The sequence below is a fragment of the Copadichromis virginalis genome, linkage group LG7 (genome assembly GCF_057382275.1).
Source record: "Copadichromis virginalis isolate Kocher_CV1m ecotype Utaka linkage group LG7, C_Virginalis_male_GT1.1, whole genome shotgun sequence".
NCBI lineage: Eukaryota > Metazoa > Chordata > Actinopteri > Cichliformes > Cichlidae > Copadichromis > Copadichromis virginalis.
Window position 1 is genome coordinate 57721188 of NC_140624.1, and position 14487 is coordinate 57735674.

At 37.9% G+C, this 14487-nt stretch overlaps 1 protein-coding gene across 4 annotated transcripts in view; it reads left to right on the forward strand.

Moving 5' to 3' along the window:
• Positions 1 to 13657, forward strand: part of cnnm3 (cyclin and CBS domain divalent metal cation transport mediator 3) — a 35888-nt gene extending 22231 nt beyond the window's left edge. For 2 of the 4 annotated variants that reach the window (XM_085464435.1, XM_085464437.1), the window contains exons 8-11: positions 1083 to 1179; positions 2963 to 3093; positions 4855 to 4981; positions 9104 to 13657. In XM_085464435.1, the coding sequence (XP_085320561.1) occupies positions 1083 to 1179; positions 2963 to 3093; positions 4855 to 4981; positions 9104 to 9162 (414 nt within the window). In that variant the 3' untranslated portion in view covers positions 9163 to 13657. Of the gene's footprint in view, positions 1 to 1082; positions 1180 to 2962; positions 3094 to 4854; positions 4982 to 5186; positions 5259 to 6720 lie in introns of all 4 variants that reach the window. The other 2 variants (XM_085464438.1, XM_085464439.1) reach the window with 2 other exon arrangements.
• The last annotated feature ends 830 nt before the right edge of the window (positions 13658 to 14487 follow it).

Sequence of the window (14487 nt, forward strand, 5' to 3'; positions counted from 1 at the left end):
TCTCGATGGTGCCTCTGTAGAAAGTGTACATGATGGGGGCTGGTGCTCCTGCTCTTCTTAGTTTGCGGAGAAAGAAGAGACGCTGCTGTGATTTCTTGGCCAGTGCTGTGGTGTTGTACGTCCAGGAGAGATCCTCTGTGATGTGCACACCCAAGAACTTGGTGCTGCTCACTCTCTCCACAGACGCTCCGTCAATGGTCAGAGGAGCATGTTGGGTGTGCATTCTCCTGAAGTCCACAACAATCTCCTTCGTCTTCTCCACATTCAGAGAGAGATTGTTGTCAGCACACCACGTGGCCAGGCGTCTCACCTCACTTCTGTAGTCGGTCTCATCCCTGTTGCTAATGAGACCCACCACCGTTGTGTCATCCGCAAACTTGATGAAGAGGTTGGAGCTATATGATGGAGTGCAGTCATGGGTCAGCAGAGTGAAGAGGAGGGGGCTCAGCACACATCCCTGCGGGGCCCCCGTGTTTAAAATGATGGTGCTGGATGTATTTGGGCTTTCATGTCCTCTTTCAAACTTGTTCTCACGAGCGATAGCTCCTTCTTCATCTCTGCCTTAAGGTCTTGCATGCCCTCCGCCACTACTTCACCCACCACTTGTCTGAGAGGGCCTAGCGCTGATGTTGCGGCCTCCGCCACCATCTTCTCGCCCTCTTGCTCGGAGCGTGTTTCATATGTCTTACTCTCAAGTCGCGTTTCTAAGCTTCGGCCTGGGGCTCGTCCCTTCTTATTTTTATTTCCGCTCATTATTCTTAAAGGGAAAATCGCTTTTAATGAATTATATTCTTGAATTGCGGATTATTTTAGCTATCGATGCAGGAGCTCCTGTTTATGCTGCTACTCTCGCCACCATGACACCGGAAGTCCATGTGTGAATAATTTTAAGGACATTCTTGTGAGTTTATTGTATATGTTTTCTCTTGTTTCCAAAAACAATGGTAAATGGTAAATGGCCTGCATTTGTATAGCGCTTTTCTAGTCCCTAAGGACCCCAAAGCGCTTCACACTACATTCAGTCATTCACCCATTCACACACACATTCATTGTGTGCATGTTTCTTGTTTGCTCCTTGTCAGGGCCGCGTTGAAGTGGAGATTGGCAAAGAGGGGCTGAAATTTGAAAATGGAGCATTTACATACTATGGCGTGTCTGCTTTGACGCTGCCATCTTCAGGTGAGTTTACAAAACACAGAATTGCTTCACAATGCAGGGACAATTCACCCGAAGACTGATCATACAGATTTCTGGGCATTTAAATGCATCATCATGTTTGTTAAGATTGTGTATACTTCATGAATTAAAATTAAAAGCCATATTTAAAAAGTTAAGATTACAGTGTAGTTTTAACACTCAAAAATAAAACTATTTACAAATTTTATTAAATTGTTTTAAGTAAGATAAACAGGGCAATTTCACAGCATTCCTGTAGAATACTAAAACTATTACATATACAGTAATGTACTTTACATTATATTAATGCATTTCAAAGCGCGCGTGTCACTCCGAATGGCCTGGAAAATTGTGTATTAAGCACTGAGAATCCTGATAATTATTTAGAGATATTGTATTCAAGAGTTTCATTTCACCACTAGACTTCCAGCTGTAAGTAAGAATATGTCTTATTATTTTCATTATTTTTCTTGGTAAATAAAATCCACAAATCATCTCCACAATTTTAAAAGCCTGAAGTGACATCTTTCATGTCACATTTTTGTCTGACCCCTAAAACATTTTACAACCTACAGAAAATACTGCAAATAAAATCACACTGAGCTGCTGGAGCAGTTAAATGTTGTTTTTGCATACATAGTAGACAACAGATATTAATAAATCACGTTAGGGCTAGGTTTATATGCTAAGTCATAAAAAATAAGAAAACAAATTGAGCAGGATAAATTAAAATCAGCCAACATGTCCTGTTTTACATGCATGGAAGTTTTAAAGAAGTTCTTGGAGTTTATATTTATGCCTGGAATTTAACCCCATAGCATTCATTTTCATATCAGCTAGGTTATAAAAGACTTCATGCATATAATGGTCATTTTAGGTATTCCCTTTAGGTTTGACCACATAGTATTATAATTATAACAATGTTTCTGTTTTAATCTAGTAAATGACCTTATTGCTCATTTTAAATGATTTATATTTTTGTTTGATAAATGAATAAAATAATTGCCTAATTTTAAATAAAGGCTGATAAATTCTTAGTCCTTGAATAAGCCATAGACTTGTATGCTCAGTGACATTGTTCTTTCAGTTGAATCAGGACCTTCCAAATATGGGAAGAGATTTTGAGCAGGAGTGACTCAAAACATTAATGGAGCCAATATGTAACATTTACAGTATCTGTAGCATGTTAGTTAAATCCTAGTTGTAGACATTAGAAATAGCAATTTAAAGGCACCTAACAAAAATTATGTGAATTACAGTTTAAAGCTAAACTAGTTGGCTGTAAGTGGGACCAAATTTTGTTACCTTTTTATTATTTACCTCTCATTTTATTTATACCAAGATTAAAACCTTAACTGTGATTTAAGTACATTAAAATTACATTATTTAATGGTCACTAAACCACGTAAATTTCCAATCATAAGCTACTGTTTCAAGTTAGCAGTTTTCTCTTAATAATTCTCTCCATAGCAAGGTTTGAAGAAATTAGATTTAAACTTTATCATATAAACTTACATATTAGTTAATTGATTTTTTACACATTCTTCATAATAATTATAATACTTGTTCCAAGGGTTTGTCAGTCGCTTCAGTCACACCTCAAAATTTTATCTTCAAACCAGTTAAGCATACAATAAGCTAAAAGTAATGATTTCTACTAAATCATAATGCTGTGTTTCAGTGTGTTTTCATAACAATGAGTTGGTGACAATAAGAAGACAAAAGAGCTCAAATTTGCAATGCTCCAGATAATGTGCAGGCTGTATGTATGATTGTGCAATTTCAGTGCACCAGTCTCCGGTGTCAACTCAGCGTCACTCTCCCAGGGATCCTTTTGAGTCAGCAGAAGCCACAAGCCCGTCCAGCTATTGCCCCGACTACACCGTCCGAGCTCTCACGGACCTCCAGCTCATACGAGTTTGTATATGTGTCTTTTCTCTTGGAAAGTATTCATCCATAACAAAGACTATTCGTAAGCATTAAAAAGTTTTAATTTAATCTGTATTGGTTAGTAAAGCGTATCATAGACAACAAACTGATAATACAGTTACAGAAATATAAAGAATATAACAGTTTGACAGAGCCTACAATAATACAGAGAAAACCCCAACAATCAGATAATCCCGATGAGCAAGCTTTTGGTGACAGTGGGAATCCAGCCCTAACTAAATCATGCATTCATTACTTCTATGCTCGACAGCGTTGGGCAAGTTACTTTGAAAAAGTAATTAATTATAGTTACTAGTTACTACTTCAAAAAAGTAACCGAGTTAGTAATTGAGTTACAAGATTATAAAAGTAATTAATTACTTGCAAAGTAACTATTGCGTTACTTTAAAAAAAAAAGTTTAACCCACTGGGGTCCAGGGTATAATTGGCCATTTTTAACTACTTTTGATTTCCCCTCTACAGTTCACCTAAAAACTATTTACTTGCCTTGTTTAGTATCATCCTTTTTAGCACAACCTCACATGTCTGAATTTACAGTTATGTTTTTATTTTGATATACTGTATTAACACAATTGATCTAAAATCAGACAAAACATAAAATCCGAGTAGAAAAAGTTATGTTTTACTGTAACAACCACAAACATGTTTATTGAATCATATTTCATAACTTTAAATGCAATTATAAATTGTCAATTTTAAAATCATATGCAAAAGTTTTGCAAACAACAAAGTTATTTGCAGCCGTTTACCTTTTACCCCCTTTTTTTAAATAACCATTTCAAACTATTTACAGAACAATCAGCTGTTCTGCATTCAATAAGATGCCACACAAATTATTTGTGCCACTCCAAAAAAATTATTTCTAAGGTGACTACTGTCTCCAGGTAGAACCTGGAGACAGCAGTCACCTCATTGTTCTGACACACAACACAATACTATCCACAACACCTAACTACACAAGACAACACATTAACTACAGACTCCAAATATGCTGAATGTCACAAATCTCTCACATCTCAAAACTCGCTCTCTCTCTCTTTTTCTGAGAGTGCTTGCTAGCGCTGTCCTTAGACATTAAACGTGACAAAACTATTGAGGAAAAAATGCCACGAATTTATTGTTTATCATGACTCTGGTTTTACGTGGTCTATCAACACAATTTAAAAACTGGTATATATCACCTTGTTGGTTTGTCATCTTGAAGTGGTCATGTGATTGGCTTACCACGACTACTTTATTCTTCCTCAGTCAAACAGCAGCACTCAAGCGATTGTTTTGCCCCCTTAGCTACAGGTGTTGTGCCAAAAAGTGATCGTTGGGCAGAAAGTGATTGCCGTCCGCGCAGCTGCTAAAAGCTGTAGCGCCCAGATTACTTACAGTTACTTCCGTGCAACTGATAAAAGATGTGGTAAGCTGAAGACAGCATCTGTTTGTTGAAAAATAGTAAGGCGACCGCACCGCATTTTCTTGTTAGTAACGGTAACCGCGTTGTAACGATAGAAATGGTAATTAGTTAGATTACTCGCTACTGGAAAAAAGTAACGCCGTTAGTAACTCGGTTACTATTATCCCATTATCGGTTACTTGTAATGCCGTTATTCCCATCACTGATGCTTGACTACTGTAATTCATGATTATGAGGTTGTCCTAAAAACTCCCTAAAAACCTTTCATTTTATCCAAAACCCTGCAGCGACATTACTAACTTGTGTGTACGTGTGTTTTGCAGGTGACACGTCTACAGTATCTCAACGCTCTCATGGCGTCACGCGCTGGCCAGAGTCCAGATCCACCTGAGATCAAGATTTTGCCGAACAGTCAGACCAAGCTGCTCAATGACAGAAACACCACGCAAGGTAGCTTTGTTCAAAATGATGTCTGACTTGCCGGGTGTGCTGCCCCATCGACTACAAAGCTTTGTTTTCCAGACGCCTTTTGTAAACGTTTATAGGAATGTGCATTCCTTTTTGCCTTCAGCTGAACTAAATTAATTTTTTCTCTTTCTCTTTCTTTTCCCTCCTTGCGCGCCTCCATGTGTCCTCTCTGCTCTGGCCTGTCCAGAGTTCCCTGTAAACTTTTCATTCTTTGATACCATTGAGAACTACTGTTAACACTTTTGTTTTGTTGCATGAGGTAAATGAAATGCAGCCTGTCACTGACTGTGTCCATTTCTGGTTTCTGGAACCATCTCACTTCTCCCAGTTTTACTGTAGTTAGCTGAGTCTCTTTGAATCTGCATGGCTGTTCTACTGAATTGATGCCCTTCACAAAGCTAATGACAGGAATCTGGGTGTATATAAAAACATAGGCGACAAATGGTGATGAATTGTGTCCTCTGGCATCCAAAATGTAGGTCTACACTTTACAATAGAGAACTTAGGTGAAAACTGTTTGTTTTAACCTGATATATTTCCCAATAATGTGCCTTTATGGATAATGCCCACTGTGTCCTCTCAGTTCAATTAACTTCAATTCAATTTTATTTTATACTTTCAGTTCACAACGTCTGATGTACGTGAGTACTGTCAGGTAATGACTGTGATGTTAGAGAGCTTCAGTAATTCAGCAGTCCACTATAAGCAAAGCACTCAGTCATGGTGGGGAGGAACAGTATCCTTTTTAATAGGAAAAGACATGTGAGAACCAGGTTCTCCAGGTCAGTTAGGTTCTATGTAAGCGATTTCTTGATTCAACTGCTCAGTTAGCAATCCTGCCTAGGTGTTAAAGTGGAGCTTTCTAATTTGGCTAAACATGAAAGGCATGAGTTCTAGCACAGTACCATGTGGAACTCCACGACTGGTTAATGTGTGGAAGGAACACACCTTGTTTACATGAACAAATTGGATGAGATAAATATAACTCAGACTGCCACAGTGAACCATCTTCATTGTACAGATTCCAGAAAAAGAAGAATCGCTCAGAACGGATTATACTGACATCAAAAGCACCCTGCAGCTGCAGATTGCTGTTTCAAATCACAGCTCTAGAAATGGGGAATATATCAGAGTTAAATAAAGCAAAATTATTCTTTGAGAATAATATTAAACCCCTCCCCCCAAAAAGGCTTATATTTTCAAAAAAAAGGTTAAAAGGTACAATATATGTTAGACTGTAAATTTGAAACTGCATAAAATAAAATAAAAAGAAAAGAACTAAAAAGATCAATATTATGTGATAAATTAACAGCTCTAACCTCATGTCAATCCCATATTGTGTTTCAGAGATATCTCTCCTAATTGAGCATGTTAGCCAGCTAGCATTTGGATGTTTCCTTTGTGTCTTGGTGTGGAATAAAAACTCTGTGGAGCCTCCAATATGATCTCTGTCCAACATGAGAGGAACTTGTAGATCTGTCCAGAAACAGTACTGTGCAAATATTTCAGGCAGGTGTGAAAAAATGCTGTAAACAGAGAATTTAGAAAATTCTACACAAATAGGGATGCAGCTGCTTCAGGATAGCAATTCAATGCACCTTCAAAACAGCAGGTACACTAGGTACACTTGCACACAGTTTTTGAAGGAACTCTGCTAGTAGGTTGTTCCAAACATCTTGGAGAACTAACCACATATCTTCTCTGGATGTCTGTTTCCTCAGATCCTTCTGTCTCTTCATGTAATCCTAACACGCTTGATGATGTTGAGATGCTGAAGATGGTTCTTAATGACTTTGTCTGTATGTTTGGGGTCGTTGTCCTGCTGCAGAATAAATTTGGGGCCAATTATATGCCTACCTGATGGTATTGCATGATGGATAAGTATCTGACTGTGTTTTTCAGCACTAAGAACACCATTAATCCTTACCAAATCTCTAACTCCATTTGCAGAAATGCAGCCCTAAACCTTCAACCAACATCCATTATGCTTCACTGTTGCGTGCAGACAATAATTATTGTACCACTCTCCAGCCCTTTGACGAACAAGCTGCCTTCTGCTACAGCCAAATATTTAAAATTTTGACTCATAGGTCAAAAGTCTAGAGCATGTGCTGCCATTTTTCTGCACCCCATTTCCTATGTTTCCGTGCATAATTGAGTCGCTTGGCCTTGCAGCCAAAAAGCCATACCTCCAACTTGGAAACAACTCTTCCATGAAGACCACTTCTGGCCGGACCTGGGTGGGTGTACCTGGGTCCCACTGGTTTATGTCAGTTCTGAGCTGAAGGCACTGCTGAACATCTTCCAATTTCGAAGAGTAATAAGCTTGATGTGTCTTTTATCTGCTGCACTGTTTCCTTGGCCAACTACTGAGTCTACAATCCTCAACGTTGCCCGTTTCTTTGTGCTTCTTCAAAAGAGCTTGAACAGCACATCTTGAAACCCCAGTTTGCTTTGAAATCTTTGTCTGGGAGAAACCTTGCTGGTGCAAGGTCTTGTGGTTCTGCTCAATATTGCCATGACATGAAACGGTCTTTCACAACCTCACCTTGGTAGCAGAGATTGGCTGTTCCATATAATAATTGCTGATGGTTTGAAGGCAAAAGGTGGTAATACCAAATATTGATTTGATTTAGATTTTTATTTTGTTCTCTCACTTTGTTTATTTTTATCAATTTACAAAATACAATCATTATTCATATTTCTGAAAGCATTCTTTACAGCATTTTTTTTCACACCTGGCTAAAACTTTTGCAGAGTACTGTGTTTTTCTTTTAAACAGTCATGGTTCTGACTTCTCTGTGAGCCAGCCATGTAAAAACAAAACACATGGGCAGTAAATGAAACTGAGGTGACATGCCCACGTTGATTGGCATTACTGATGTCGTTGGCTGATATATTTAATGTATTATCACATCAGTTTTGTGATGGCTTAAGAAGTCTGTGTACCCCTGGCACAAGGATGGAAAAATAATCACCTGGGGAAAAAAACCCAAATATCATTAGCAGCTATTGATCATTGGTATTGCTATTGTAAAATTGGTATCTAACGCACAGTCGCTGGAGACTACAGCATGACCAAAATTATTTTTGCAGCCTTGTGTAATTAACTAGAAATTTCATTGCTTTTGAAATGGTTGCTTTAACAATGGGGACCAGGTGTGTAGCCACTCGCAGTCAGTTACCATCTTCAGAGCGACTTTGGTGCCCCAAAATGGTGATAAAGCAACAACAGAGACTCGACAACTCGACCTTGTAAACTTGATAACAGATTGTTGGACAACAATTTCAAATCTTTTACCATCATACATACACAGAATTAACTCATTACATTTATAGACTGGTCACAATCTCATAGATCTTAAACTGAAGTTCAAAAACTTCTGCACAAATAGGGATGCAGCTGCTGCAGGACAGCCATTTAATGCAGTTACCTGGTAACCACTGATTTGCTTATTGCTTCATTTGTTTTTGGTTTCCATCCTGTTTTTGCTCCAGTGTGACTGAGTCATCCGTGAAACCGTGACCACAGTCATTTAAAGTTTTTATTAGAAAGGAGGCAAAACATAACAACGGGAGAAAATGTGTTAGTCTATTATTAGCAAAAATTAATTTCAAACTTAACGGAGACCCGTCATATGCCTATTGGAGGACTTGTTACATCACCATAAGTGTACTAAAAAAGACAAAAGATGGCACTAAAGTGATGACAAAGTCTGTGCTCCTGAGAAAAGCTGTACTTGAAAATATTTTTGAGTTGAATGTCATCATTTTGGCCCATGATATATCTCCAAAATGAATACAGCATACAAACTATTGTTAGTTATTTTATGTAAAATATAATACAGAGGGAAAGCGTGAGTGTATTTATAGACAAAGAACAACTCTTTCCTAATCACTGGCTTTTCTTCATCAATCGTGCTATCTTTCATGTCTTGAGGCAGACTATTGTTTCCTATTTTTATTCCCCTGCCATCATCTTTTAATCCCCTCTTCATATTACTGTAACACCCCACCCACCCCCACCTTAAACCCCCTGAGTGGGTTTACATAAGTGTGATGATGTGACCCCTTACTCATCCTAGCTCTCCTGTCATTGGTCAGATTCCACAGGTGGCACCAGAGCCCAGAAGAGCTCCCCAGAAGATGAGGCTCACGGGTAGTGCAGTTTCTGTCAGCCTGTTGTTTGGGGGGGAAGCCCTCCTCCAACCAAGTAGAGATTGGTTTTGTTTTTTTATATCATTGTTTGTAATTATTGATAAATCATCTATGGCTGGAACCTAGTTATTGGACAAGACTGGAGTGGAAGTGCTTTTTGTCTTTTATGTACATCTACTGTTCACACTGTTCATTTCCACCCACATTCCTTTATGTGCTTACTATTGGAATTATTATTTTATGCAATTTTTAATAACTTTGGACTATGTGTGTGCATGTTTATGTATATACAAATAAAAATGTGGTATAGCAGGAAAAAGTATATGGATCCTTTGGAATGACCTTGTTTCTATTGGGATTCATTATAAAGTGTCATCTGATCATCTTCTTTGCCAGAAGCGCAATGTGCTTCAATCAGCAATACAAAACTGTGTGTCTGAAAGAAGAGCTTCCTGTAGCTGCAGGTCAAACTTGCACTGAATTATGGAAAACTCTTTCCCTGCATTTTTTTTGTTGTTGTTATTTTAAAAACTGGGCTGATACAAAATGCAAATATCTCCAAAGGGTTCCATTGCTGTTTCTTGCCCTTGAGTATACATTTTAATCTGGTGGTGCCTTACTTCCAGATTGAGCCTTCTGTACTAAACTTGTTTTGCCATTCCTTACTTGTGTGTGTGCGTGCGTGCGTCCCTTTGAGACATTAAAAACACTCGATAGTGGGTTCTAAGCAGATTTGCACCTTACATTTGTGCACTGTGGAAGATGTTAAACTATTTGGTGAGATGCGAGGTACGTCCGAATTTTTTCAATTCATTTAACATTGATGCCATACTGTGTGTGTGTGTGTGTGTGTGTGTGTGTGTGCGCGTGCGTGCGTGCGTCTTTGATCTTTCAGTCGCTCATGGATGGTTTTCTAGGGTCTGGTTCTACTACCATAGACCTTGGATCTGTAGCAAAGATTTCTTGAAGCTTGACTGATTTTTCACAAATTCTGGATATAATGTTTTGTCAGGGTAGAAAACATGGCTAAAACAGCACCGGCCTTTTGAAAGAATTCTAGAAACATTTTGTTCAGTATAGGGGTTAACAGTGTAGACCTGTAGAGCTCAGGTGCTGTTGATTGTTACTATATACATAGAAGTGACTGACCTTTCTGCTAGTTTATCCCGTTGTTCTCTTTTTTTTCCCCCCAAACTGGCAAGTCAAATTGAAACATGCCTTACTGTGAGACAAAATACAGTGTGGTTTCTCCAAAAAAAAAAAAGAATATAAGGACAGAACTATAATTCAATATGAAACTGAGGATGAAAAGATGCAAAAGGATTTCCAAATTGACGTCACAAGCTGATAAACTGTTATTTGACATATCTTTTATTACTTCACATCACACATTCACCATAAAGACTCTGACATGATGGAATGGAGATTTGATAGTCTAAGAGAGGGAATTTTATTTGGCACCCCACAGTTAGACATCTCACAGTGTTACTGTTTAAAGGGACCTTAACACAAGACTAAACACCTGTTAGTGTTAATAATGTTTGAGACCTTTGTCGACATCAAGATTAGAGTGCACTGATTTCTATAGCCTTTCTGCTGTGATTGGTTATTATGCCTTCAGGCATGTGTGATTGAGTATGTGTGATAAATTCAGAGAAAAGGACTATAGAAATTCAACCAATATAGAGGTCCTTGCATGACGTCTAGCAAAAGGCCAACAGCACACCTAACAGGGGTTCTTTTTTCCCGACAAATTCTGATTGGTCGAAGAATTGGCTTTTACAGAAAGACTGCCACTACAGACTTTACCATAAAGGGGAAGAAATCCAGAAAGTATCAAAGCTAAAAAAAAATACTAATGAGATGCATAGACATTTATATGAACAAATTATATATATCCAAATATAGACAATTTTGAGGGGTTTTTTTTAGGTTGTTATTTTTTCCCCACTCAGTCTCTAAACAAAACTCCAGACTCGTGGTTTGTACTTGTACTTTGACTTTTGATACTTTGTACTTCTGCTCCAAATTTTAGGTTGCAGCTTTTTAAGTCTCACCTACTTAGCTGCTATTACCAGGCCAAGGAGGTGAGACTATGTTGTTATCTTTTGCATCTCTGCAGGCTTAATTCAGAAACATTGAGTACTGAAAGAGCTAGAGATTTTTGTTGAATTCTTTTTAAAGATTGGTGTAACTTATGTGACCATACAATGCCTTTAGATAAACAAAAACATCCATCATGTCTAAAAGGACCTGTGGAAACACCAGTTGGAACAATAGACCGTATAGATGATATGGAATTGAGACAGATCACATTACTACCTTGTCAATCACTCTAACATTTTGACTCTAATGGAGACCGTAATTTCTTTTTATAGGACTTGAAACCATAAAAGGAGACCATAAAGTCATCAGGAAAAGCAAGATTTAATATAAAGTTGTGCAATCAGATCTGTGACACAGAAATGGGACATGTTTCTATTGTTGCTGTTCCTAGTGTTCCTTAAGTAAGTTCTAATATACATGCTGTGATGCTTCTACGAGTAGGTCTGCTTTTCATAAGTCATGTAAACTTAAGACTTATGAAAAGCAGACCTACTTAAACTTAAGAGCATACAGTAAGCAGCACAGCACAGAGCACTGTGGTTAAGTAGAGGGTCTGCTCCCTGCACTGTTCCCAGTGTGTCGTCTAATCCTTGCAACTGGAAATCAGATTGGCACTGAAAGGGTGAATGTGGTGAAATGTTGTTTCTAATATTGTTTAACTGCAGTTGCCCTGTAGTTAAACAAGATTAGATTGAACAAATCCCAAGCATTTGTTTGTGCTTCAGAAGCACCTTTAAGAACCTTATTTCCCACCTCTTTGAATTATGATGGCATTCCTGTGTGTGTGTGTGTGTGTGTGTGTGTGTGTGTGTGTGTGTGTGTGTGTGTGTGTGTGTGTGTGTGTGTGTGTGTGTGTGTGTGTGTGTGTGTGTGTCCGTATGAGTTCAACGCAGTATGTCACCTGTAGACCATGAAAAACATCCAGTCTGCACTGTAGTATTCATTATCCAGTATGCTGACAGTCTAAAATACATTTGAAATGTCTGTCAGTCATTGTTGCATGTGTGTAAACATGTGAGAAAGGTCAGAAGTGGCTTCTAAATAATCCCTGTGTTGATGATAAAATATTAATGATAACAAGGAAGGACAGGAAGAGTCAGTCTTATAATGGAAAGCTTTCACTGCATAATTAAATAAATGGAACTAGATGAAACAAAGCAGTGGGATATAAAACAACATCTTATTCTTCATTGTAGGACCTATTATCTCATTCATAGAGGAAATTAACTCAAAGGGAGCAAATACAGTTTTGTGAGGTGATGGAAAGTGAATTGGCAATGGCCAAACTTATGAGGTGAATTGTCAGAAAATCAAAATGAATCAGTGAAAGCACAAACGGGTACAGGTTCATCTTATGTTTATATGACAATCACAGTTGAGATGAAAGAGTTCCAAAAAGGCCCAGCAATCTTTCGTTTGGGAATGGCTGCTATATTGTATAAGGTAGATTTTAAAATCTAAATCTAACCCTTAAAGGATAATTCTAGTTAATTTCAACCTAGCTTACATCCCAGTAATTTGGCTCAATGGCTCATGCTAACTTTACCTTGTCAACTCCATTGTAGAGGTGGCAGTGTGAGAAGTTGCACAAGAAGTCAGCAAAGTTGTTTCTTTACATTGTGTTGATGACTATAACCGATTTTTAGAAACTGTTTTAAATTACAGACATTTAACTCATTTTAAATGTCTCCTTTCAATTTTTCAGATGCACGGGTGCCAACTTAACCTGAGAATTCATGGCCCATTAAGCCATTTCAATAGGAAACACACCATGTTAATCATTACATAATCAACCTAGTGTATTTCCCACATTGGTGTGCAGGGTTGCTTAGGAGTCGGCGCTGTCAGCTGTGACACAGTGTGTTTCTTTGTGTTTCAGATCCATGTATGTTAGATTCAGTCTGTGCACATGTATGCGTTATTATTCAAGTGTATTGCCATATTCCAGCAGAATCCCAGATTCCCTGATAATGGGATTGTGAGTAAATATTTTTTTCAGCAGTTTGCTCATTTTTTGTTCTAAAAAAGTTGATTTCTATCAAAAGATTGAATGTAAAAAGATAATCCTGATTTTGTGCGACTTGGGCAGTTTGCTGATGTTAAGAATGATGTATTACTAAATGACTACTTGGAGTATAAATCTAGGAAATATTTTATAGGTAATCAGTCTTAGTTTCCAGGTACAATACTGTTACCAGACGAGTTATTGAGAATTAAATAGTTCTCGCTCTCTCTCGCTCGCTCACTCACTCTGTTACATTTGTATAGAACTTCTAAAGTTATTTTTGATGGTTTGTTTTTTCTGGAATGCTGCCAGTATTGGGTATATTGGGACTCCATTGAATTTAACACTTTCAATAATTTCTTAAGAAATAAAGTCAATCCTGTTCTGAACATGTTAATTATGATTGCTTTTTCTTTTCATACGCAGCATATGACATGACGTGAGATCGCTGACATGAGGTTTTTATACTGACATAGTGCGAATAAAGATCAAATAAAGCAGTTTGCTTGAAACAACAACTTGGAACCTGAACACAACATTCCCCCAACATTTTCAGTTTCTAGTGTGGTGTTGTCAACACCAGCCTAAACATGCCTGACGGTGTTCTCTGGATGAATCCCGTACTCTACCTGAATCTTGGCCAGAGCTCAGTGTTTTACTGTAGTTAAACAGAAGATGGCAGCATCTGTGTTGTAATGAGCGGAATTTTAGCAAGAGACAAGTGTATCAATCTGTCAGAAATATATGCAGACACCAGTATATGTTAGGGCAGCTAAAGGAAGCAGAATTGGATAAGCAGAAGACGAATGGAGGGAGGGAGCTGTGTAATGAGATGCATGCAGGTGATAAGAATCAAAGACATTGAGGCAAGTAAAACTGAAGGCAAGATACTGGAGACAGGTATCTACTAAAATAAAATAGGAAGCGAGAAGCAATAGCTAAACAGGAAATGAGACAAGAATTTAAGGGGAATTGACAGATGAGAAAGGGCCAAGAAACTGAGGGAACAAACTAAACTGAAACATAATTCGTGAAAGGAAATATATTAAGTTGAAAAGATAAACACAAAGAAAACTAAGAATTAAACATATTATTCAGTAAGCAAGACATGAGAGCACAAAACCTCAAAATGCTGGGTCAAAGACCTCTGATCATCACACTCCTTTCTGGCTGAAAAATGTAAAATATTATTATTACTTATTATTGTTAATACTTATCC